The sequence below is a fragment of the Hemiscyllium ocellatum genome, chromosome 6 (assembly GCF_020745735.1).
Source record: "Hemiscyllium ocellatum isolate sHemOce1 chromosome 6, sHemOce1.pat.X.cur, whole genome shotgun sequence".
Classification (NCBI taxonomy): Eukaryota; Metazoa; Chordata; class Chondrichthyes; order Orectolobiformes; family Hemiscylliidae; genus Hemiscyllium; species Hemiscyllium ocellatum.
Genome location: NC_083406.1, coordinates 117623571 through 117646484, shown reverse-complemented (window position 1 = coordinate 117646484; position 22914 = coordinate 117623571). Strand labels below are relative to the sequence as shown.

At 44.9% G+C, this 22914-nt stretch overlaps 1 protein-coding gene across 4 annotated transcripts in view; it reads right to left on the bottom strand.

Moving 5' to 3' along the window:
* Positions 1 to 22914, bottom strand: part of gdpd4a (glycerophosphodiester phosphodiesterase domain containing 4a) — a 91908-nt gene that overhangs the window by 29011 nt on the left and 39983 nt on the right. For all 4 annotated transcript variants that reach the window (XM_060826890.1, XM_060826891.1, XM_060826889.1 and 1 more), the window contains exons 5-7: positions 22302 to 22361; positions 17563 to 17661; positions 16287 to 16380 (exon numbers count right to left, since the gene is read on the bottom strand). In XM_060826890.1, coding sequence (XP_060682873.1) covers positions 16287 to 16380; positions 17563 to 17661; positions 22302 to 22361 — 253 coding nt within the window. The remainder of the gene's footprint in view (positions 1 to 16286; positions 16381 to 17562; positions 17662 to 22301; positions 22362 to 22914) is intronic.

Genomic DNA, 22914 nt, shown 5'->3' with positions numbered 1-22914 from the left:
TCAGAAAGTGCTAAAGTAACATAAACATCCACTCAATCAGACTGACTCGAACAGGGTCTTTGCTTAATTACTGAACTGGATTGCAATACTACCGGGGCTGCACACTGCTGCCTCACAGCGCCAGGGACCCGGGTTCGATTCCAGCCTCGGGTGGCTGTCTGTGTGGAGTTTGTGTCTGCATGGGTTTCCTCCAGGGCCTTTGATTTCCTCCCATAGTCCAAAGATGTGCAGCTTAGTTGGTTTGGCCATGCTAAATTGCCCATAGTGTTCGGGGATATCTGGGTTAGGTGCTGCAGTAGTCAAGGGTAAATGTAGAGTCATAGGGTAGGGGAAATGGGTCTGGAAATGGGATACTCTTCGGAGGGTCAGTGTGGACTTGTTGGGTCAAATGGCCTGTTTCTGCACTGTAGGGATTCTATGATTCTAAATTAAAAACTGAAAGAACTGCAAATATTGTAAATCAGAAATAACAACAGAAATTGTTGGGAAAGCTCAGTGGTCTGGCAGCAATGGGATATGAGCTAACCAGTCACTTGTTTCCCATCTCTAACTGCCCCATGAACTCAGTGTCTTGTTCTGGCCATTTCCAAGGGTAGTTAAGAGTGCTAGGGGTCTGGAGTCACATGCAAGCCTGACCAAGTGAGGATGATAGATTTCCTTCCCTACAGAATGTCAGTGAACTAAGGATGGATTTTTACGACAATTAGTAACAATTTCAAAGTCATTATTGCTGAACCTAGTTCTATAATATATTATTAACTGAATTTGAATTCCATTAACTGCTGTTGTGGGAATTGAACCCAGTTCTCCAGAGATTAGCCTGGGCCTCTGGATTATGCACTGTCTCCTGCTACTACATTAAAATATTTGTGGTAATGGTAAAGTTACAGCCGTGCTAATCCATTTAAATGGGAATGTCAACGACATGTTGCAATCACATCTGGAGTACCATGTACAGTATTGATCTCCTTCAAGTACAGAACATAGAACTATACAGCTCAGGGACAGGTCCTTCAGCCCATGATGTTGTGCTGAACATGATGCCTAATTAAACTAATCCCTTCTGCCTGCCCTTGGTCCATATCCTTCCACGTGAATAACATGTGCTTATCTAAAAGCCCTTTAAACACGCCTATCGTACGTGCCTCTACCACTACACCCAGTAGAGTATTCCAGGCATCTACCACTCTCTGTGTAAAATACTTGTCCGTCCACATCTCCTCTTAACTTCCCCCCTTTACCTCAAATGCGTGCCCTCTAATATTAGACAATATCATTATTCCTTGTTTAAGGAAAGATGTAAATATGTTGGAAGCAATTCAGGGAAGGTTTATTGGACTGATATCTGGAGTGGACATGTTGACGATGAGGAAAGGTTGGACAGGCTAGGCTAAGCTAACATGGGAAGGTGATAGCCTAGCGATATTATTGTAAGATTATTAACCCAAGAGGTCCAGCTAATGTCCTGGGACCTGCGTTTGAATCCCACCACAGCAGATGATGAACATTGGGTTCAATAAAAAAAATCTGAAATTAAAAGTTAAAAGATGACCGTGAAACTGTTGCTAATTGTCGGGTAAAATATGCAGAGGACTTGGGGGTAGTACCCAACTGGTTCACTCGTGACCCTTTAGGAAAGGAAACTGCTGTCCTTACCCAGTCTTGCCTACATGTGAATCCACACTCAAAGCAATGTACCTGACACGTAATTTCAATTAGGGATGGGCTATACATATAACCCAGCCAGTGAGGCCCACACCCTGTGAGTGATTTTTTAAAAATCCACTGACAGAAGGTTAGGAGACAATTTTAACAGGTAAGGTCCCGAGGGTAGATCCTGAGAGAATCTAGAACAAGGAGTCACTATTCCAAACTGTAGGGATTGCCCATTTTAAATAGAGAAAATGGGGGCTTTTTTTCTCACAGAGGGTCATGGGTCTTTGGAATTCTTGGGGGAATGCGCAGGGGACTAACTAAAGGGATGGGGGGAATGTGGAGAGAACTAATTGAAGGAAGAGGGGAATGTGGAGGGAATGAGCTAAAGGGATAGAGAGATTGTGGACGGGACCTACTCAAGGAATAGGTGGCAATGTGAAGGAGACTAACTAAATAGATAGAGGGAATGTGAAGGGGACTCACTAAAGGGATAGCGTGAACGTGGAAGGGACTAACTAAAGGGATAGAGGGAACGTGAAGGAGACTAACTAAAGGGATAGAGGGAATATGGAGGGGACTAACTAAAGGGATAGAGGGAATATGGAGGGGACTCACTAAAGGGATAGCGTGAACGTGGAAGGGACTAACTAAAGGGATAGAGGGAACGTGAAGGAGACTAACTAAAGGGATAGAGAGAATGTGGAAGGGGCTAACTAAAGGGATGGGGGGAGAATGTGGAGGGAACTAACTAAAGAGATAGAGGGAATGTGAAGGAGACTAACTAAAGAGATAGAGGGAATGTGAAGGAGAGTAACTAAAGGGATAGAGGGAATGTGAAGGAGACTAACTAAAGAGATAGAGGGAATGTGAAGGAGAGTAACTAAAGGGATAGAGGGAATGTGAAGGAAACTAACTAAAGAGATAGAGGGAATGTGAAGGAGAGTAACTAAAGGGATAGAGGGAATGTGAAGGAAATTAACTGAAGGGATAGAGGGAATGTGAAGGAAACTAACTAAAGAGATAGAGGGAATGTGAAGGAGAGTAGCTAAAGGGATGAGGAGAGTGTGACGTTGAGGCCACAGTGAGATCAGCCAGGACCTCACCGAACAAAGCAGCTTCGAGGGATGATTAATTCATATGTTTATATGACCCCCAGAGTTATCAAAATTGATGGAAATGTCACAACACCAAAGACAAAATACAGCAGAAAGAAAGACCTGAAGTACTGAGGGAGCTCACCAATTAATTCACTTGCACCAAGGCCCAGTCATGCCTGACCGTGTGTTTACAGAGCTATACTAGTTCCTGATCTTGAAACACTTGATGTTAAAGTTCTCATTCTCGTAATCAAATCCCTCCTTCGCCTTTCTCCCTCCCTATCTCTGTAACTGCTCCAAAGTAAAAAGGCTTCAAGGTCCAAGCTCTCTGTGTTGCTCTAATTCTGGCCTCTTGAGAATTCTCTGATTTCCACTGGCCCAAAGCCTGAGGACTCTCTCCTATAACTCTCTGTCTCTTTCTTCTCGTTTAAAATGCTCCCTGGTCGATCAAACCCCATCCTCAAGTCTCCTTATCTTGGTCGATGTCAAACTGTGTTTGCCAATGCTCCTGTGAAGCACCACTCATTATTAGGTTAAAGGTGTTATATAAATGGAATTTGTATCTTTATGGCCTCTCTTCTTTCCAGTTTATCTTTTGACCTCCATACCTACAATCTGCCACAAAGCAACACATAAATATTTTTCTTTCAGATATGTAAAGGGAGTGTTTCTAAGAAGTTAAAAGTCCAATTCCCTGTGTCAGATCATTATCAATGTGTCGCACCTATGGACGGGTGTGGGAATATTGAGCTGATAAAACAGATACAAGAATCAGTGCACCAGCAAGTTAGGAACATAGGAACAGCAGAAGCTCTTATTGTTCTTTGAGCTTGCTCAGATTTTAAAATAGATCAGGACTGATCTTCATCTTAACTCCATTTTCTTAACTTTGCTAAGGATAGCAAGAACACAGACCGAGAATATAACATAAGGGGTTACCAGTCATAAGAGGAAAGGAACAGCTGGACCTGAGTGTAAAAACCAAAAGAACCGTGGATGCTGTAAGTCAGGAACAAAAACATAAATTGCTGGAAAAGCTCAGCAGGTCTGGCAGCATCTTTGGAGAGAAAGCAGAGACACTCAACCCAAAACATTAACTCTGATTTCTGTCCACAAATGCTACAAGAGCTTTTCCAGCAGTTTCTGTTTTGGACCCGAACATATGTATGCTGTGATAGAATAGAATCCATACAGTGTCGAAGCATTCTGCCCATCCACCCCGCATTGCCCCTCGAAAGGGCATCCCATCCAGACCCATCACATTCCTGTATTTACCATGGCCAATCCACCCAGTCTGCACACTATGGGCAATTTAGCATGGTCAATCCACCCTAATTACACAGATTCTGGATCAGTGGTGCTGGAAGAGCACAGCAGTTCAGGCAGCATCCAACGGGCAGCTGCCTGCTCGTTGGATGCTGCCTGAACTGCTGTGCTCTTCCAGCACCACTGATCCAAAATCTGGTTTCCAGCATCTGCAGTCATTGTTTTTACCCTATCCTACATAGGTTTGGACCATGGGAGGAAACCAGAGCACCAGGAGGAAACCCACGCAGACACAGAGAGAATGTGCAGACTGTGCACAGATAGTCACCCGAGGCTGGGTCCCAAGCAACAGTGCTAACCACTGACACAGCGTGCCACTCTGTTGACCATTGAAAGTGGAAGAGAAATTGGAGAGAGATGTTAATAAAACATATTTACAGTGCAGGGCACTGTATGCTTTATTAACAGGAGTATGGAGTACACAGATAAGGAGGTGATATTGGATTTACATGGATACCTCGGCTGGAACATTCTGTACAGGTCAGGGATCCACATCAAGGGAAGGATGTGAGTGCAAAGGAGAGACCGTAGAAGCAGTTTATAGAAATGGTTCTACGCATAAGGCACTTCAGTCATGAGGATATACTGGAATGGTTGGCCACGCTCACCTCAGATACAAGAAGGTTGAGATGAGATCTGACAGGGATTTTCAAACACCATGAGAGGGCTGGGCAGGCAACAAGGAGGGAGTTTTCCCAAAAGGCTCAAGGACCAGAGGGCACAGAGTTCAAGTGGCTTGCAAAAGGAGCAAAGTTGATATGCAAAAGAGCACATTTTCTCACGATTCGGGAGCGCGCTTCCTGGAATTGAGGTGGAGGCAGGTTCAATTGAGACATTCAGGAGGGACATTTAGGGAATTTGGGGAAAAGGCAGGAGCATGGCTTTAAGTGATGATGCTCATTTGGACAGACAGTACTGAAACCAATGGGCTGAATGGTCTCATATCAGGCATGACATTTTTGTCATTCTGTGCACTAGAGGAAGTTCATTGTTCTGAAAGCATTATCTTTGGAGGTTGTATTAGCTCCACCCAACCTGATGATGCCATGCTGGATTGGGTGAGGATAAGGCAAAAGATCTTAGAGCCTTAGATTAGATTCGAATAGATTACTTACAGTGTAGAAACAGGCCCTTCGGCCCAACAAGTCCACACTGACTCTCCGAAGAGCAACACACCCATTTCCTTACATTTACCCCTTCACCTAACACTATGGGAAATTTAGCATGGCCAATTCACCTAACCTGCACATCTTTGGACTGTGGGAGGAAACCAGAGCACCCAGAGGAAACCCACACAGATACGGGGAGAATGTGCAAACTCCACACAGACAGTTCCCTGAGGCGGGAATTGAACCCGGGTCTCTGGCGCTGTGAGGCAGCAGTGCTAACCACTGGGTGTGGGTGGGATTCTCTTCAGAGGGTCGGTGTGGACCTGTGGAGTGAAGATCTATATTCTGGGTCTCCTCCCCAGTAACAAGGTTTAACTAGTTAACACATGTTTAATCGCTAACATGCAATAAATTACACTTTTTAAAATATTCATTCATGGGATGTGAGCATCACTGGTCAAGTCACCATTTATTGCCCATCCCTAATTACCCAGAGGGCAGTTAAAAGTCAATCACATTGCTGTATGTCTGGAGCCACACATTGGCCAGACCTGGTAAGGATGGCAGATTTCATTCCCTAACGGACATTCAGAACCAGTTGAGTTTTTATATTCATTGACAACAGTTACACGGTCGCCAGTAGCTACTGTTTTGATGTGTAGGTTACGTGTATAAGTTAGGGGAATGGGTGTGGGTGGGAAACTCCTCGGAGTGTTGGTGTGGACTTATTGGGCCAAATGGCCTATTTCTACACTGTACGAATTCTATGAAACATCCGTGTCTCTCATACACTGTGTTGTTGCCAGTCTGCTCAAAACTCCTAACTGGCTACGTCTGAAATAAGCTAGTCAGCAATTATGTCCCAGGGCATTTGTGGATTGGCCTTAAACACTGGCCTTGCCAGCGATATTCACTTCCCAAGAAAGAATGTTAAAAAGCTTTGAACTGAAGAAGTTTTAAAATCCAAGAACTCAGGTAGCCAATCAGAAGTAGTAAAACACAGGGGTGATAGGTGAAGCCTCTTAGATAAAGAGTAGGCCATTCAGTCCATTGTGCCTCCCCAAGAATTCTGCTAGATCTTGATTGATCTTCTACCTCAATACAATTCTCCTACTCTAACCCCTTAATGTTTCTAAAATCTAGAAATCTATTGATCTCTGTTTTGAACTTATTCAAGGCTGACCGTCCGATGCACTCTGGAGAATTCCAAAGATTTTTCAAAGTCTGAATGAAGAAATCCCTCTTTCTCTCAGTCTTAAATGGATTCTATCTTATTCTGAGACTATTCCCCTGGTTCTCCACCCCCACCCCACAACCTTCCCGCATTTGCTCTGAAAAAGCACTGTAAGAATTTTGTGTGTTCCAATGAGATCATCCAGACTGTCAGGTAATTGTAAACACCATTATTCAGAAAGGTTTGTCACAATCTCCTCTGAATATCAAGAGGCATGTAATAAATATGACCCTGTCAATCATATTCTGCAATCGTAAGGAGAGCTTGCAGTTTCATTTGCATGTTAGTAGATAGTGACAAAGGCAAATCAAATCTGCACCAGAATTGTCTCATAAAAACTCACTCTCTTGTGAGTCATGCAATGATGTGTTCTGTACTGCTGACAACAATTATATAGTTCTCCTCACAGTATCTAACATTCCAGTCCTGGACTGATAAATCACAAGTAACATATACGTCACACAAGTGCCGCGCAATGACTATCTCCAACATGAGAGCATCTAACTGTCTCCCCTGACGTTCAATGGTATTGCCATTGGTGAAAATCCAATTATTGACACTCAGAAGATTAGATTAGATTACTTACAGTGTGGAAACAGGCCCTTCAGCCCAACAAGTCCACACCAACCCGCCGAAGCGCAACCCACCCATACCCCTACATTTACCCCTTATCTAACACTACGGGCAATTTAGCATGGCCAATTCACCTGACCGGCACATCTTTGGACTGTGGGAGGAAACCGGAGCAAACCCACGCAGACACGGGGAGAATGTGCAAACTACACACAGTCTGTCGCCTGAGTCGGGAATTGAACCCGGCTCTCTTGCGCTGTGAGGCAGCAGTGCCACCGTGCCGCCCACACGTGGGTGTTACCATTGACCAGAAACTAAATTCGACTGGCCATATAAATATTGTACCTACAGCTACACATCAGAGGCTAGATATGTTTTCCCACTCAGTTATAAGATGTGAGCATCTTTGGCTGGGCCAGTATTTATTAACCATTGCCAATTGCCCTGGGAAGGTGGTGCTGAGCGGCCTTGTTGAACCACTGCATTATGTGGAGCTTAGGGACATCTGGCGTGCTGTTCAGAAGGGAGTTACGAATATGCAAATACACGAACAAGGTGTAGTAGGCTATTCAGCCCATCTGACCTGCTCCTCCATTCAAAGAGACCACAGTTAATTTGATTGCAGTCTGAAATTGACATTCCAATCCATCCTGGTAACCTGTCTTGTTTCACAAGAATTTATTTACTGCCGCCTGAAAAATATTCAAGGACTGCTTCCTCAACCTTTGGAGGAGAGTTCCAAAGATTCACAACATAGGAACAGCAAGAGGCTGTTCAGCCCCTCAAGTCTGTTCCGCCATTCAGTCAGATCACAGAACAGCAAAAATAATCTAACAAAATTTGAGGTACGAATCAGAAGTATAAAAGTTACAAACAGAAATTTTCTAAAGCTGCCTGGTTTGAAAGGGAGCTCCATTTGCCTTAGCACAGGACAATATCATTTGGTAAATCCAGTTCATTGGACTTTGATCATGGAGAATATTTATTTGTAGCTATCATGATTGACGTCAATTTCCCTCCATAAAACCCAACTACTGCATAACCGTGTGTGTGTGTGTGTGTGTGTGTGTGTGTGTATGTGCATGCATGCATGTGTGTGTGTTTGTATGTCTATCTGTATGTGTCTGTCTCTGTGTGTGCATGTGTCTGTGTGTGTGTCTGTATATCTGTGCATGTGTGTCTGCGTGTATCTGTGTGTGCATGCATGTGTGTGTGTATATGTATGTCTGCTTTCTGTATGTGTGTGTGTCTGTGTGTCTGTGCATGTGTGTGTCTGTGCATGTGTCTGTGTGTAACTGTGTGCATGTATGTGTGTCTGTATCTGTGTGTTCACGTATGTGTGTGTGTATATATGTGTGTCTGTTTGTGTTCTGTATGTTTGTGTGTCTGTATGTCTGTGCATGTGTGTGTATGTGTGTATGTACGTGTGCATGTATGTGTGTATATGTGCATCTGTTTGTGTTCTGTATGTGTGTATGTCTGTGTGTGTGAGACAGAAAGAAACATCATTTCCGTTTCATCTCCCAAAAAGCAGGTTGATCCAAATAGATTTGCAGTCTGCATCTTTCTCTTCCCAACACCAAGCTTTTCTTTGCAAATATAAAATTGTCGGGAGTTTGGACAGGACCCTCTGAATCAATGAGGGTCATGAATTCAAGAGACCTGATCCCAAGCTCCAGACTGACACTCCCAGTGTAATCCTGAAGGAGTGCTGCACAGTTGGAAGCACCAGTGTTTGGGTGAGCCATTAGCCTGTAGTCCCATCATCCTTCTCGGAGGGGGTGGGGCGGGTGTGATGGAGCAGAGGGCATCTCCCCCTCCCCCTCCACAATATTCACCCAGAATCTCATCATGACCTCATCGTTGAGTCTTGCTGTGCACCTTTTCTCCAATAGTCCTGAACTCTTGGGCGGCACGGTGGCACAGTGGTTAGCACTGCTGCCTCACAGCGCCAGAGACCTGGGTTCATTTCCCACCTCAGGCGACAGACTGTGTGGAGTTTGCACATTCTCCCCGTGTCTGCGTGGGTTTCCTCCGGGTGCTCCGGTTTCCTCCCACAGTCCAAAGATGTGCGGGTCAGGTGAATTGGCCATGCTAAATTGCCCGTAGTGTTAGGTAAGTGGTAAATGTAGGGGTTTGGGTGGGTTGCGCTTCAGCGGGTCAGTGTGGACTTGTTGGGCCGAAGGGCCTGTTTCCACACTGTAAGTAACCTAACCTAATCTAATCTAATCAAATTATCTGCCATGTTTTCAGTGATGAAACAGGGACTGCATTTCATTAGAAACTCACTAAAGAGCTTTGGAGCTATCCTGAGTTTGTGGGAGGTGCTATACAAATGCACAGGAATTCCTGTAGAACAGATATTGCGTGATAACATGAATACTGACAGTCACGGCACAGGTCGAGAGAGAAGGACAAAGGGAGAGTGGGAGGGGAGGGAGGAGAGACAGAGATAAATAGGGAGAAAGGGGAGAGAGAGAAAAATGATGGGGGGCAGACAGAGAGAGAACGATAGATAGGGAGAAGGGGGTAGAGAGGTAGAGAGAGAGTGGAGAGAGAGTTGGGGAGGGGAAGATAGAGAGAGAGAGCGATAGACAGACAGACAGACAGAGAGACAAAGAAACACAGAAAGGGAGAGAGGGGCACTTGAGAGCAAGAGAGAAACAGAGATAGAGAGAGCGAGGGGTGGGGTGGAAAGAAAGAGAGAGAGAAAGAAAGACAAAGAGAATGGGGGATGTTGGGGGAGAAAGGGAGAAAGGGAGAACAGCGTAAAGTCTCTCTCAGATACAGTACAGCTGTCGGGTTCCTGGGGAACTGATTCCTGACAACGAACAGAAGGTAAAAAAATCACCAGAGGTTACACTTGTTTGAGGTGAGCAGCTAACTGGCACGGGGAAGCAGTATATTGCTGTTTTAATCACACACTCTAAATCCACAAAGTGCAGTTTGCTCAATGATGCTGTTGATAAAGGACTAAGATGTAATAACACAAGAGACACCACCACTTTTAATCACCATCAGAGCACAGTAAACTCAACCAGGATCATAATTTCACTTAGATCCTCCACTCTCCTCCTTCTTTGTAGTTATTCGACATTCACAGGATGTAGGTATCACAACTAGACCAGTATTTATTGCCCATCCCTGCTTGCCCAGAGGACAGATATTCATCAGCCACATTCATTGTTACCCTACAGAGCAGAAATGGGCCATTCAGCCCATCAAGTCTTCACAGACCCTCTGAACAGTATCGCACACTCCCATCCCATCTCCACATTTCTCATGGCCAACCCACCTAACCTGCACATATTTGGATTGTGGGAGGAAACTCATGCAGACAGTGGGCGAACAGAATTGGGTTGGATTTGAAGGCTGGAATTGAACACATGTCCCTGAGGCTGTGAGGCAGCAGTATGAACCACTGAGACACTGTGCTATATATTGTTGTAGGTCTGGAGTCACATGAAGGCCAGACCAGGTCAAGGACCACATGGGTTTACCTGACAATTGATAATATCTTCATAATCATCATTAGACTTTTAATTCCAGAACTGAATTCAAATTCCACCGTCTGTCATGGCAGGATTTGAACCTAATACCACCAGACCATTGCGTCAAAGTATTTCCTCTTGGGTTCAGCCTGATGCCTCACAAAAGATGCAATGTGACATAACGAATGATTCAGTCATCATTGTCTTACCAGACCATAGGGCTGCTGTCTGATTACAGAGAGATGATTAATGGTGGTTTAACCTTAAGGCCAGCACGCCTCAGACAAGGGGCGGGATTGGGAAGGAAAAACCTTCATGGTAATCTCAGCTAGTGCAAGAATTGATTCTGGATCAGTGGTGCTGGAAGAGCACAGCAGTTCAGGCAGCATCCAAGGAGCAGCAAAATCAACGTTTCGGGCAAAAGCCCTTCATCAGGTATAAAGGCAGTGAGCCTGAAGCGTGGAGAGATAAGCTAGAGGAGGGTGGGGAGAAAGTAGCTTGGAGTACAATGGGTGAGTGGGGGAGGGGATGAAGGTGAGCAAATGTGGCTGTGGTACCGAGTTTGTTTCACAACATGGTCGAAGAGCTTCAGGGCAGAGGAAATGACCTGGGAGTTGCAGTGGGAGAGGGACTCCCTGAGATTCTTGTAGAGAGAGGAGGAAAACTTCTTCAAGGCAGGCATCCTTGCAAGAGGATTCGCAGTAGGGTTAAAATCAACAAGGTAAAAGCAATGACTGCAGATGCTGGAAACCAGATTCTGGATCAGTGGTGCTGGAAGATGCTGCCTGAACTGCTGTGCTCTTCCAGCACCACTGATCCAGAATCTGGTTTCCAGCATCTGCAGTCATTGCTTTTACCATGTGCAAGAATTGAACCCTTGCTCCCCCAGCCAACTGTGCTAACCAAGCCCCTAACAATTGTTAACCAAGCCCCGAACAATTAAATAGCCTGTAATAAACATATTCCATTATTTAAAAAAAAACAAGACTACCTTCTGGACATTGCTCCTCACTTGGCATCAGTAATGTCGACTGATTCCAGCAAGAAGCAATAGTGACCATAAATTGATCCGTGGTATCATCCACAAAAACCAACATACACAAGACAGCACACATAAAAAGCCCCATGGAACTATTCCGATTGCAGAGCAAGGGTGTTCTCCCAGGGCCCTGATTGTCATTTGTCCCCTGATTACCATTAATGACAAATCAAATATCTAGTCCTGTTTATCGTCCAGCATTTTGATTTGTAATAAGTTGACACAAGAGTTTAATTTAGATAAATGCAGGGTGTTGCATTTTGATGGGTCAAACCAGGCAGGACTTACACAGTCAATGGTAGAGCCCTGGGAGTGTTATAGAACAAAGAGATCTAGGGATAGAGGTTCATAACTCCTGGAAAGTGGAGTCACAGTAGACTGGACAGTGAAGAAGGTTTTCAGCATGCTAGCTTTCATGGGTCAGGGCATTGAGTATTGGAGTTGGGATATCTTGTTGCAGCTGTTCAAGACATTGGTGAAGCCACACTTGGAGTATTGCATACAGTTCTGGTTGCCCTACCATAGAAAGGATATTATTAAACTAGAAAGAGTACAGACAATAGACAATAGGTGCAGGAGTAGGCCATTCTGTCCTTCGAGTCTGCACCACCATTCAATATGATCATGGCTGATCATCCTTAATCAGTATCCTGTTCCTGTCTTATCTCCATAACCCTTGATTCCACTATCCTTGAGAGCTCTATCCAACTCTTTCTTAAATGAATCCAGAGGCTGGGCCTCCACTGCCCTCTGGGGCAGAGCATTCCACACACCCACCATTCTCTGGGTGAAGAAGTTACTCCTCATCAAGATTTACGAGGATGCTACCTGGACTGGAAAGGCTGAGTGATAAGGAGAGGTTGGATAGGCTGGGACTTCTTTCCCTGTCGTGTTGGAGACTGAGGGGTGATCTTATTGAGGTATATAAAACCATGAGATGTATAGATAAGGTAGGTGGCCAACAGTTTTTCCCCAGGGTAGGGGAGTCTAAAACCAGATGACATCGATTTAGGTGAGAGGGGAGGGATACTAAAGGGTCCAGAGGGGCAATTCTTTCACACAGAAGGTGGTGTGTGTAGAACAGGCTGCCAGAGGTAGTGATGGAAGTGAGTACAATTTTGTCAATTAAGAAACATTTCAACAGGTACATGGATGGGATTGGGATGGTGGTTATGGACCAAATGGAACTAGTTTAAATCATAAAAACTGGGCAGTATGGACACGTAGGGCCAAAGGGCCTGTTCCCATGCTGTGACCTCTATGACTCTATGACCATGACAAGGGTAGGGCTTCCAAAAGTCTTCAGCTCCAAAGAAGAATTATGTAACTCCATTTCTCTCTCCACAGACCCTGTCAGACCTGCTGGGTTTCTCCAGCAATTTCTGTTTCTGTGCTAGAAAATGTGACTTTGTAATCAACCTGCACTCGACAGGAAGGCTTAAGAACATACAGAACACCCTGCTACCAAGAATGGAACAGTCAAAATCTGGAAGCTCAGTGTGTGTCAGTGCGCATTACCTCAGGGAGAAATTAAAGCAAGAAGAGCTTTAAAAATTAATAAATAAATCGACTTTTAAAAGCCTGTCATCAACCTGACCTTTAAATTCAATCCATCTGCTCTTGGCATTGATCTATAAACGGGCCTAGTTAGGCTTTCACTCTGTAATTTTAAATTATCACAATATAGAGTGTATTAGTCACACAGCTGAATGGTAAAAGAGATAAAGGAAATGTTAAAGCAAGGTTCACTGATGTAATCATTAATCCCTACACTGAACTAACAACCCAGAGAGCATCTGTACTGATGTAAAGCATATATTCATCGAAACAGAGAGAATAGGAGCATGAGGAGGCCATTCGGCCCTTCGAGCCTGCTCCCCCATTCAATATGATCATGGCTGATCATCCAACTCAGTCCCCTGTTCCTGTTTTCTCCACATGCCCTTTGATCCTTTTAGCCCTAAGAATTATATCTAACTCAGACTTCAGCTCTGATGAAGAGTCATCTATATTCGAAACGTTAGCTTGCTCTCTCTCTAGGGATGCTGCCCGACCCGCTGTGATCTCCAGCACTTTTTGTTTTCAGTGCAGATTCCAACATTTGCAGTAATTTGTGCCAACATCCAACTCTTTCTTGTTTTGTCCTCAGCTGCTTTCTGTGGTAGAGAATTCCACAGCCTCCCCACTCTCTGGGTGAAGACATTTCCACTCATCTCCTGATTCATCTCTCGATTACCATTCACGGAAAATAAACTATCGAGTCCTGTCCAGTCCCAACATTTGGATTCGTAATCAGGTGACATGAGCACTGGGCTGCACAAGACTTCAGTTCCAAATAAAAGGCACACTGGCCTCAAAACGTCAACTGTTTCTCTCTCCACACATACTGCCAGACCTGCTGAGTTTCTCCAGTGATTTCTATTGTATTTGTTCCACAACTATATGGCCTATCCTATATCCTTAGACTATGACCCCCTGGATCTGGGCTCTTTGGTCATTGGGAACATCCTTTTTGCATTTACTGTGTGTAGCCCTGATGGAATTTATTAGGTTTCTATGACACTCCCCCAACACCATGCTTTTCAACTTCAGTGAATATTGTCCTAACTGATACATTCTCTTTGCATATGTCAGACTCATTCCTGATGAAGGGCCTTTGCCCGAAACGTCAATTCTTCTGCTCCTCCAATGCTGGCTGACCTGCTGTGCTTTTCCAGCACCACACTCTCAACTCTCTTCATATGTCAGAACTGTCATCCCAGGAATTAATTTAGTTCAACAAACTCAATGTCAGAAATCCAGTACTTGGTGAGTTAGCATCAGTCGATGGGTTTGGTTATGGACAGAGTGCTGAGGAAAGTTACTAGAATATAGGGGGTGATCATGGTAAAGCCAATGGATTGACAATTCCCAGAGGCCCAGTTTAATGTTCTCGAGATATGGGTTCAAACCCTACCATGGCAGATTTAGTTTCAATTGTCCACCATCCCAGTTCAGCATGACAAAGCTGGAACACTTCCTGACTCCTGGAATCTGGCCCGACAGAAAGACCCCCCACACCACCCCCACCACCCTCCCCTCTCCCACACCCTCCAGAAGTTGGAACTTTCATTCTGGTACAGGACCGGATTCCTTTGGTAACCCTGGAATATGAACGAGGAGGGTACCAAAGGTGGAGGCGGCTTAGCTGCAAGATCTATCTCGGACTCCCAGCACTTTGTCCAAATGGTTTGTAAGAAGAATAAGGCATGACATATCCCTCCATCCCATACCCTAGACAACACCCCCATGCCCCATCTGGAAACCAGTTCCCCTCACCTGGATCTGCCAGGCAAGATCCTCAAACACACCTCAATGATACAGCGCTGGCCTCTGATTGGTCAACAACTCTCCGACATGAGACTTCCCATCTCTGAGTCTGTCTGTAACTAAATGGCCAGTGTTCCACACGCCTGACCTCCTTTTGGCAGGATGAGCCTGGCAACCTTATTACTATGATATTTAATAATATCACAAGAAGCCATAGCAACCGTAGGCCATTCGGCCCCTCAAATTGCTCCACCATTCAATAAGATTATGGCTGGACTTATAGAGTCATAGAGTCACACAGCATGGAAACAGACCCTTCGGTCCAATTAGACCATGCCGACCCCGTTCCCAAATTAAATTGTTCTCACTTGCCTGTGCTTGATCCATATCCCTCCAAAACTTTCCTATTTATGTACTTATCCAAATGTCTTTAAATCTCACTGTAACTGTATCTGCATCCACCACTTCCTCCGGCAGTTCATTCCACACATGGACTACTCTCTGTGTCAAAACGTTGCCCCTCCTGTCATTTTTAAATCTTTTTCCTCTCACCTTAAAAAAATATGCTCATTAGTTTTGAACTCCCCCGCCCCCAGGAAAAGACTTTGGCTACTCACTGTATCCAGGCCCCTCATGATTTTATAAACCTTTACAAGGACACTCCTCAACCTCCTACACTCCAGAAAAAAAAGTCACAGCCTATCCAGCCTCTCTTTATATCTCAAACTTTCCATTCCTGGCAACATCCTGGTAAATCTTTTCTGAACCCTCTCCAGTTTAATAATATCCTTCCTATAATAGGATGACCAGAACAGGACACAGCACCCCAGAAGAGACCTCACCAAAATCCTGTATAACCTCAACATGACATCCCAACTCCTCAAAGGTCTGAGGAATGAAGGATAGATTTCTTTATCAATTCTGCTTTCCTCCACAATCCCATAACCTTCAAAGGCCAATTACTGTCCAAAAGTTAATAAACCCCATACCTTCTCATCTCTAGGATAGAGATTTCCAAAGTTTCCAATGTTCTCAAACATCATCACTGGGCTCAACACAAGCACCAACTATTGAAGTCTATCGAATGTCTGATAAGTTATGTCCTTACAGCATGATTGACCACTGGCTAAAGTTGCCACTCAGTGACAGGAGCCCACAATGGTTTAACAAGAATCCCCACCACCTTCACAGAGACAAGGACTAAGCCACATCCGTGAGGGACAGAAACAGCTACGTATTCAGCCATAGACATTTAGAATGAAACTGAACAAGTTGTCAAACCTGGATACCATATCCCAGCAGACTCCCTCTGCTGATACATGTGTGTATGCGTACAGTAGCCACGTGTGGACAGAACCCGTGATGCGATTTTCAATACACTACCCCATTCCAAGACTAAGTTTACAAAACGAAAATTCAACTGAGATAAAACAGCCTTATTAGGGTTCTCACCTTTTCTGTTCATCCTGGCAAAGTGTTGAGCCACTGGCCAGGAAAGCACCGTCATCACTGCTACAGCTCCAACATGCAGATAGGGAGCGGTGACCTGGAGGATTGTTCAAGCAAACACATACATTGAAGGCAATGGGACACAATATCCATCAACGTTTCAAACAGCGTCTCTTAAATTAGCGATTTCCCCTCATCTCCCTTTATCCATCAAATCACACCTGCCTTCACCGGGAGCTGCACCATCGAATCATAGAATCCCTATGGAATGGAAGAAGGCCATTCGGCCCATCGGGTCTACACCAACCCTCTGAAGAACATCCCATCCAGGCAGTACAAATTGGCAACACTCAAAACATTACTTTCCCAACGTCACGGCAAAGTGAGATCTGTGATGCTGTTCCCAAAAGGAGTTTTTATTCTTCACTTGGGCCTCAGTGATTAGCACCGTCAACTATAGCCCAGAAGTTTATGGCTCCACAAAACACATTTCAGAGATATTAGCACAAAATCAAGGAAAAATCTCCACTGCAATACTGAGGGAGTGTCACAGTGTCAGAGGGTCAGTGCTGAGGGAGTGCTGCACTGTCGGAGGGTCAGTACTGAGGGAGTGCCGCACTATCAGAGGGTTAGTGCTGAGGGAGTGCTGCACTGTCGGAGGGTCAGTACTGAGGGAGTGCCACACTATCGGAGGGTCAATACTGAGGGAGTGCTCACTATCGGAGGGTCAGCACTGAGGGAGCACCGCACTATCAGAGGGTTAGTGCAGGAGGAATGCCGCACTATCTGAGGGTCAGTACAGAAGGATGCCACACTGTCAGAGGGTCAGTACTGAGGGAGTGCTGCACTGTTGGAGGGTCAGTACTGAGGGAGTGCCACATTGTCGAAGGGTGAGTACTGAGGGAGTGCTGCACTGTCAGAGGGTCAGTACTGAGGGAGTGCTGCACTGTCAGAGGGTCAGTACTGAGGGAGTGCTGCACTGTCAGAGGGTCAGTACTGAGAGAATGCCAGGAGTTATTTTTGCAGTATACCTAGCCTCTGACCTGCTCTTGTAGACACCATTTTATCGAGTTAGTCCAGTTCAGTTTCTGCCCAATAGTGACCCCCATGATTTTGAAGATTGAGGATTTAGAACATTAAATGTAGACTGCATCATGAACTCAACATTAATTTACAGACCCACGAATTGGAATTTGCTGGAATATGAGCAGCAGGAAGGAATTGATGTGGGAATGGTTAACACAGAGCCAAAAGCAGACGCTTGGCTTCAGTCACATACCTGAAAGGAGAGGGTGAAGGTATTCCATTCCTCACGCCACTGATGGTACAAGAAACCAATGGCGACAGCACACACAGCTAATACTAGAACAATCCCAATCTGAGAAGGAGAGGAAATGAGAGAAAGAACAAGAGTGGGAAAGCTAATGAGCGAGGCTTAAAACTCATGACATTGCACTTCAGCAGAAATAACCTTTTCACAGCATCAGAAACCCTCACTGAACAGGAAGGGGGGGGGGGTAAGCGCACAAAGTGCTACTAATGACATGGGACTTGTACTCCTGATGCCCTGTCTAATTTTCAGAGGACATGAGTTCAAATCCCACCATATTGTGGGGTTGGAATTTAAGTTCAAAGGATCTTGCGGCACAGTGGTAGTATCCCTACCTCTGGGCCAGAAGGTCTGAGTTCAAGTCCCCAGATGCTCCGAATATGTGCTGTAACATATCAAATGAAAGCAAAACAATGCGGATGCTGGGAATCTGAAACAGACACAGAGAATGCTGGAGAAGCTCAGCAGGTCAGGCAGCATCTGTGGACAAAGAAACAGAGTTAATGTTTCCAGTCCAATTTGACTCCTTCATAGAGTTATCATAGAGTCCCTACAGTGCGGAAACAGGCCATTTGGCCCAACAAGTCCACACTGTCCCTCCAAAGAGTAGCCCACCCAGACCTATTCCCCAACCCTATTACTCTACATCTCCCCCGACTAATGCACCTAACCTATACATCCCTGAACACTATGGATAATTTAGCATGGCCAATCCACCTAACCTGCACATCTTTAGATTGTGGAAGGCAACTGGAGGATCTGGAAAAAATCCAAGCAAACACAGGGAAAATGTACAAACTCCACACAAACAGTCGCCCAAGGCTGGGATCAAACCCGAGTCCCTGATGCTGTGAGGCAGCAGTGCTAACTGCTGAACCACCATGCTGTCCTCTTCAGAACGGTCATACCCATCCACATCCCATGAAAGAACTTTTAAAAAGGCCCTTCAGCCCATCAGGCCTGTACTGACACTTAAAGAAAGTTGTCCATTTTCGTTCCACACTTCAGCCTTTTAACCCTGCAAATGATTTTTTTTAAATCATTCACTGGATGAGGGTGTTGCTGGCTGGGCCAGCATTTATTGCCAATCCTTAATTGCCCAGAGGGCAGTTAAGAATCAACCACGGAGATCCAAGATGGCGGCAACTCAGCAAGTCTGAGTCTATAGTGCTCCTCCCAAGACCTAGGCAAAGTGGGCCACCCTCCTCCACCACACTCACCAAATCAATTAAAAATAGTTTTTACTTAATGTAATTAGTGGTTTAGTACTAAATTTAAACAGTTCAGTCTCCTGTAAAAATGACTACGGGGAAAGGAGCCCGCATCTCAGCAGGCAGGAGCCACTCCCCCACCCTCCCCAGCTGCAGCAGAGGCGTCCACAGCCGCCCCGGGGACTTACCTACGGTGGCGAGCCTCGAGGAAATAATCTCCAAACTCGACGCGAAGATCGATGCTTTCATAGAATAGTCCCGAAGTCGGTGGAATTCATTTTCGGCCGCGCTACAAAAGCACGGCCGAGACATCAAAGAAATTGAATGCCGAGTCGGAGACGCGGAGCTAAAGGCCGCGATCTCCAAGGCCATTGCAGAATCGGCCGTGGATCGGGTGCGGACTCTCGAGCAGCAAGTCCGGACCTTAGAGAACCACATTGACGATCTCGAGAATCGAGGTCATTGAAAAAACATTTGTTTGCTGGGCCTTCCCGAACAGGAAGAAGAAGACGAGCTTACAAGGTTCCTTGAACAGTGGCTTCCGCAGTTATTGAATTTGGAGGCTGGATCAGGCCAGGTAAGGGTAGAATGGGCTTACTGGGTCCCCATACGCAGGTCCGGCTCAAACCAGCGCACCCACCCGGTCCTGTTCTGGCTGCAGAGCTATAAGGGGAGGCAGATGCTCTTGGAAGCCTCTAGAAATCTTGGGAAAGATCCCCAAGCCATGACTTATAAAGGATCCAAGATTATGTTATTTCAGGACTTTTCCCCAGCTTTGGTCCGAAAGAGGAAGGCGTTTGATGAAGTGAAGAAGCGTTTAAGGGATATAAACATTCAATACTCCTTGCGCTACCCAGCTATACTACGCTTCAGCCACGAAGGGTCCATGTATAACTTCGGATCACCGGAGAAAGCCAAGGAACTTTTGGACTCTCTTAGACAAATTATAAGAGCGAATTGATATCGTTTTGCCCTACCCCCGCCCCGGTTTACCCCATCCCAGTTTATCCCCTTTTTTTTTCCTTTCATTACCTTACTGTTTAATATTATCTCCGGGGGGTGGGAAGAAGGGTTTATTTATTCATCCTTTACTTAGCAATTTTCTTTCCCCCTTTTTTTGGGTCTAGTTAATGTAGATGGGGGGAAGGTGGCTACCTTATTTTATCTTTGTCCTTGGGAGCGGGGTTGTTTACCCCTGTTATTTTGTATTAATATATTTAATTATTATTTGCTGAGACTGTAATTTTATAGTCATATATGTTCATATATGGTATTAACATTACCAAATATATCCAGGTGTTGGTGTGGGTGGGCGGAGGTGGGGGATAGGGTACTCACTGTTAGTTCTAGTTCAGTATACTTGAATTTTCTTTATCCTATCCTGGGGTGCCTGGGTCAAGGGAGGGGCACTGGTTGGGAGAGGTTATGATGGGTTTTTTGGAAAGGAAGTGATGCCCCCTGGAATAAGGGGGAAGATCTCCATTTAAATACATTTTATACTTTTTTTTACTTTTAGAAATAGCTTTCTTTATTATATTGATCTGAATGTACTAAAGAGCTTTTATTTTTGTGGATTTTATATGCTCTATGCTCAGGATGTTTTAAATAAATATAGGTTTTGTTGTGATCTGATGTTAATACATTCAGAGCATGTATATCACTGCCCAATTCATGTGTTATCTGTTGGGTTTTTGTTCTTCCTCTTAAATAATGTAAGAATTTTAATGATACACTCTGGTTAGTTGTAAGTTAGATGAGTAGTTAGTTGAGTTTTGGTTATCATTTATTTAAGATTTAACTGTATATCAATGTTTATACTTGTTTTTTTTTAGTTTTCTTTTGTAAACTTGTAAAAACATGTTAAATTTTCCATAAAAATATCTATATAAAAACAAAATCAACCATATTGCTGTGGGTCTGGAGTCACATGTAGGCCAGACCAGGTAAGGATGGCAGTTTCCTTCCCTAAAGGACATTAGTGAATCAGGTGGGTTGTTATAACAATCGACAATGTTTTCATGGTCACCCTTAGACTCTTAACTCCAGAGTTTCACTGAATTCCACCATGAGTCATGACGGAATTCAAGCCCAGGTCCCCAGTCCATTCCCTGAGTCTCTGGATGCATAGCTTAGTGTTAATACCATAGGCCTATCAAATACATGACCAACTGGTTTATAGAGGTACCCATTGAAACATCCCTTCAGATTGTGCATTCTATATGAAAATCACTTCATCTTCCTCTCATCCTGTTGCCAATCATTTCCCATCTGGTTAATGACCCACTTTCCAGTCAGACCACTTTCCCTATCAGAAGAAACCATGTTGTATTGAATTGGGCCATTCTTTTACTTTCTCTTCATTCCAGACTTTTAAAAATTGAATTCAAATTCCACCATCGGCTCTGGGGGGATTCGAACTTGGGCCCCTGGATCATTACCGGGGGGCGGGGAAGACACTGGATGCATAGCCTAGCAATAATACCACTGAGTCATCGCTTTCCCCTGAAGGTGGCCCAACCTTCTCCTCTTGCTCCACATACCTGAAACCTCTCAACTCGGTCTCCATCTCTGCATCCTCTCTGCACTGCATACTCACAATTCCTAAAGTGAGCGGCCAGACAGCAAGGATAGAACTCAAGAAAGAAATTGTTTGTGTTTGGCAAAGGTATTGACTGGCACTGATTTGAGTAAAAAGTGAGGTCTGCAGATGCTGGAGATCACAGTTGAAAATGTGTTGCTGGTTAAAGCACAGCAGGTCAGGCAGCATCCAAGGAATAGGAAATTCGACGTTTCGGGCATAAGCCCTTCATCAGGACCAGCAACACATTTTCAACTGGCACTGATTTGAGACCAGCGGAAGGCCACCCTATCACTGCAGAGAATTTACAGCACAGGCCGTTTAAAGAGGAATACAAGAACTAGGAGCAGAGGAGGCCATTCAGCCCCTCGAGCCTGCTCCGCCATTTGATACCATCATGGCTGATCTCATCTCGGCCTCAACTCCATCTTCCTGCCTGCTCTCCATAACCCTTCAACTTTTTACTCATTAAAAGTCTATTTGCTCATTAAATTCATTCATTTGGCCGGACAAATCTGTTGGCATTTACTATCCCTGCGAAAGAGGCAAAGAATTTCAATGACTACTGAAGTAATTATGCTTTGAAAATCTAAAGTTAAATAAAGCCTCCATTTTAAAATTTGCCTTCTTGAGTTAAAGTGGTTTCAGTTCCTGATTGTCTGGAATCGCCGTCGGTCCTTCAAGGTTGGGTGGGACTCTACATTCCACCGATTTTCCCGATTTTCACTTGGGTGGGGAGCTTATGTGGTTAGAGGGGCTATACCAATGCAAGTTGCAGCCGTTGTTGGAGAGAAAGTGAATTCAGCTCACTCCCATTTGGACGCAACGCCCACCCACCCTCACCATGTCGCTCCGTCCCCTTCTCCCTTGGAGATCCCACAGGCGGACATGCTGTGTACCTTGTGGCCCCAGAATAGATGCAGCCGCTGGCCCTCGCTGAGTAGACAGATCGCCAGAACCTGCAAAGCACAGAGTGAGAACATCACGCTTTCCAACCAATGTCAATGCCACTGAAACAGTTTACACTGAAAGCAGACATAAGAAAGAACTGAGCTAGCCCCTTTCACAACCTCCTACAGCATCTCACTGTCCAGGAAGTATTTGTAGTCCCATGTAATGAGGCAGGAAACCCAGAAATTCACCATACAACCGCAAAGATGTACAGTACAACACAGGAACAAACCTTTCAGTCCAACCCATCTATGCAGACCAGGTTTCCATAACTAATCTAGTTCCATTTGGCTGTGTTTGGCCCAAGTACGTCTAAATCCTTCCTATTCATGTACCTATCCAAATTTTGTCATCACAGAATCACACAGCGTGGAAACAGACTCTTCAGTTCAACTCGTCCATGCCAACCAGATATCCTACATTAATCTTGTCCCATTTGGCCCATATCCCTCTAAATCCTTTCTTTTCATGTACCTATCCAGGTGCCTTTTAAATGTTGTAATTGTACCAGCCTCCATCACCTCCTCTGGCAGCTTATTCCATACACGCACCACCCTCTGC